General features: G+C 57.9%; 1 protein-coding gene across 1 annotated transcript; it reads right to left on the bottom strand.

Moving 5' to 3' along the window:
• Positions 1-551: 551 nt before the first annotated feature.
• LOC125553478 (1-aminocyclopropane-1-carboxylate synthase 1-like) lies at positions 552-2,876 on the bottom strand. The gene is made up of 4 exons (XM_048717255.1): positions 2,568-2,876; positions 2,340-2,471; positions 2,079-2,239; positions 552-1,931 (listed from the first exon to the last, which is right to left on the bottom strand). The coding sequence occupies exons 1-4, from the start codon at positions 2,736-2,738 to the stop codon at positions 938-940; spliced, it is 1,458 nt and encodes a 485-aa protein (XP_048573212.1). The 5' UTR covers positions 2,739-2,876; the 3' UTR covers positions 552-937.
• Between the last annotated feature and the right edge of the window lie 753 nt (positions 2,877-3,629).

Genomic DNA, 3,629 nt, shown 5'->3' with positions numbered 1-3,629 from the left:
CCACCCCATGCCCCTAGCCCTGATTTTCTTCTAGTTTTTTTAGTGAATTTCACGACTACTAATTTCTTTCTTGTCCCCCAAGAAGAAGAACGAGTTCTCGAAAAGAAAAGCTAAAAGTAGGAGAAGAAGAAGAAGAAGAAGAAGAAGAAGAAGAAGAAGAAGAAGAAGCAACGTGCTCCGGGCAAAACCCATACGCTATCTGTGGCCCAGCAGCTTCATTTTTGTTCGGTTTGCGCGCGGCGGACCACACGGACCTTTCAACCGCAAGCTGCTGCGTGGCGCGCGCGTCCGAATGTCCACCAACGCTCCGTTTGTTTAAGCAAAGGTGGTCACAGCCGCTACCGCTAGCTCGTGGTGGCATGTGGGCGACGACGCCGCGCGCCGGCCGTAATTAAAGACAACATATCATCATTATTAGCCCGAGATCGAGCGTGGACTGGTTTAGCAACATGGAGGGCTACTTTGCAGCTGACAATTGAGCATTGGAAACGCCGCTCTCCAAGCGGTTTGACTTCACGTGACAGCGACCGATGTAACGAGGGAGCGAGATGTAAAGTAGTAGTAGTGTAGTATTTTATTGACCATGTAGTAACCGGCAACAATAATAGTACAGCGAACAACCGGGGTACTCCGAAGAACACTCCAGCCAAAAATACACGATCCGATACCGGTGCATCGATCGATGGCTAGCTCCTATACTAGCGCGAAATGTAGATACAACAGTGCTCCTCGGGCAGCCGTGGAAGGTGCTCCGAGGAAAAAATGGCGGTATGCAGCAGAAGTAGGGGAAGAAACTAAAGGAATTGATCGGCTACTAGCTACTAGCGTAGTAGCGCTATGTACTGATCATGGCCATGGCCATAAGCTGGCTCCAAGGCGCACGTGATCCGTGGTAATGCGGCGGTAATGCTTCGCTAGCTATGCGGTGGTGGTCCGTCTACCGCTCGGCCTTCCTGTCGGCGAAGCCCGGGGTGAGCCGGAGCGCCCACTTCATGTTCATGGCGAGCGGGCAGCTCATGCTCCTGGCGGGGCCGGCGGCGCGGCGCAGTGCGGCGGGTGCGGCCTTGAAGCTGCAGGTCTGGACGAACTCCCTCAGGCGCTGCATGGCGACGTCGAGCGTCTTGGCGGACATGTTGGCGAAGCAGACGCGGAACCACCCGGGCTCGCTGCAGTGGCACGACGACCCCGGCGAGATGTTGAGCCCGACGTCGAACACCACCTTCTTCCACAGCGTCATCTCCCCCTCGAACGACCGGGCGTGCATCAGGTGGCTCATGTTCACCCAGCAGAAGAGCCCCGCGTTGCTCTCCAGGCACGCAATGCCGATCTCCTTGAGCCCGTCCACCAGCTGGTCGTGCCGCTCCTTGATCCGCCTCTTGTTCTCGGCGAGGTACCTGCGGGTGAAGTCCTTGTCCCCGAGGAGCGCGGCGAGGAGGTACTGCGTCTGGGAGGAGACGAGCCCGAAGCTTGACATCTTGGTCGCCGCCGAGACCACGGCGGGGTTGGAGGAGTAGATGGCGCCCACGCGGAAGCCAGGGAGGCCGAGGTCTTTGGAGAGGCTGTACACGACGTGGACGCGGTCGTCCAGCGTGTAGTCGGCGGCGAGCGGGGCGCGCGCGGCCAGGACCTCGAGGACGCTGACGAAGCCCGGCTCGGAGAATGCCGTGCCGGAGTATATCTCGTCGCTGACGAGGTGGATGCCCTTGGCGGCGACGAAGTCGACGATCATCTCGAGGTCGGCGCGCGGGACGGCGGTGCCGAGCGGGTTGGAGGGGTTGGTGATGAGCACGCCCTTGACGCGCAGGCGGCGCTTCTGGGCGCGGCGGTATGCGTCGTCCAGGGCGGAGCGCGTCACCCGGAAGCCGTTGGCGCTCGTGCAGTGCACCGGTACGATCTCTGCTCCGGTGCGCCACTTGAGGTCACGGTCGAACCTGCATGCGTAAGCAAGGTTATTAGCCATGTGTACTTGTTGTCACTGTTAAAAGGCTATGATGGAACATGCACGTCGCACATGGGCAGGCGCCGCCGGGCGCGCAACGTGGAGAAAAATGTCGATCGAGAGACGGCACGGCGCATACCCTGGGTAGTACGGCGTGGGGATGAGGAATGCGTCGCCCTGGTCGGCGAGGCAGAACATGAGCGCCTCGTTGGCCGAGGTGGCGCCGGCGGTGAGCACGATGTTGCTGGGGTCGAACGCCACCCTGAAGTCTCTCTGCTCCGACATGAACCTCGCCAATGCCTGAGCAAAGTCACGTGCGTCAGTCTTTGACCGCATTGATTCATTCAAAGCTTGATTAGAATGGCTGCCGGGAAGTGTGCCAAGTGGGCCGGGGAATTACATTTTTGAAGGCCGGGAGGCCGTGGTAGTCCTGGAAGAGCGCGAGCTCGCGGAAGACGGACGCGGCTCCCCGGCGGAGGCCGAGCGCGTCGGGGTTCTTCTCCAGCCACTCCTCCACCAGGTCGAACGACAGCTGCACGGCGCGCACGAGCTGAATTTGTCAGAGACAGGCAGAGACAATGGCGAGCTAGCTTCTCCAGCCACTTAGAATTTGTCTGTATGTACGTACCTGGTTCTCGGCGAGGCCCATCTGGATGATGCCGCCGGGGTTGGTGGTGGGGTGGTAGGGGTTCTTCTCATACTCCTCCCATCCCAGGAAGTAGGACGAGTCCTGGCCGTGGGTGTTGCATCCGGCCTTCTTGGACAGCAGCTGCGGCTCGTCGGCGACCTTGTTCACCATCTCGTCAGCCGGTCAAGGAATGCTGCGCGCGTGTTTGGCTGGGTTTGAAACCGGGGGCTCGCTGGAGGCGACGGAGCTGAGCTGCGATCGAGTGTTCTGGTCAAGACTGAGCTAGAGAAGAGAAGAAGAGGAGTGAGGAGGCAGTGGCTGATGTCTAACTTGGGAGCCGAGCTATATATATAGCGGAGGGGGGCGGGGGTGTGGAGGTGGCGTCACCGTTCTTAACACGGAGTTTTTAGCTCTTTTTTTTGAGACATACGGAGTTTTTAGTGGGGGCGGGGCGGGTTAACGTCAGAACAGCCCAGCCCAGTTAGCAGAGCACAAGCAATACTCTTGTGCGTGTGTTGCTGCCGGTTGGAGGCCATCGTCGCAAAGCCATCCGCGGTTTCCTCCTGCTGCAGACCAACAGTGTAGGTTCTCTCTAATATTGGTACTGAATAGAGCATCTTCTTTTTGGAGGGCTGCCTGTGCCGTAGTCCACCGATTTTACCTTCTGAACTGTGGCTAGATGCTTGTATCAGCACATGGGATCCACGTACGCTTGCGACGTGTGCCGGTGTCTGCTTACTGACACAAGTAAGGAAATGAAATACTACAGTACAGTACTTTTTTTTTTGGCCAAAAGAAAAGCCGACATGCGCTGTTGAATTAGTCCGCCCTGGATCTCGAGACGATGTGGACAAGCCAGCCGATCGCCCGAAGCGCGAGACAGGAGCAACTGGAGGGAAACAGGAAAAGAATGAGACAGTACATTTTTCAAGAAAATGACGGCAGAGGTGCGCTCGCGTACGCCTGCTGGTCTGCATTTGGCTTCCTCAGGCTATCTATACGTTCTCGGTGTAGTAGTAAGCAACTTTGCGATTTAGTTTCGCCCAATCAGCATACGCCGCA

This window comes from Triticum urartu, chromosome 4, assembly GCF_003073215.2.
Source record: "Triticum urartu cultivar G1812 chromosome 4, Tu2.1, whole genome shotgun sequence".
In the NCBI taxonomy this organism is placed as follows: domain Eukaryota; kingdom Viridiplantae; phylum Streptophyta; class Magnoliopsida; order Poales; family Poaceae; genus Triticum; species Triticum urartu.
This window is presented reverse-complemented; position numbering and strand designations above follow the sequence as displayed.

Bases quoted from the DNA above. Each gene is read 5' to 3' on its own strand.
- LOC125553478 (XM_048717255.1), bottom strand. From the start codon at position 2,738: ATGGTGAACAAGGTCGCCGACGAGCCGCAGCTGCTGTCCAAGAAGGCC. The intron at 2,472-2,567 runs GTACGTACATAC...CGCGCCGTGCAG, and splicing joins TGGGCCTCGCCGAGAACCAG to CTGTCGTTCGACCTGGTGGA. The intron at 2,240-2,339 runs GTAATTCCCCGG...GACTTTGCTCAG, and splicing joins GCCTCCCGGCCTTCAAAAAT to GCATTGGCGAGGTTCATGTC.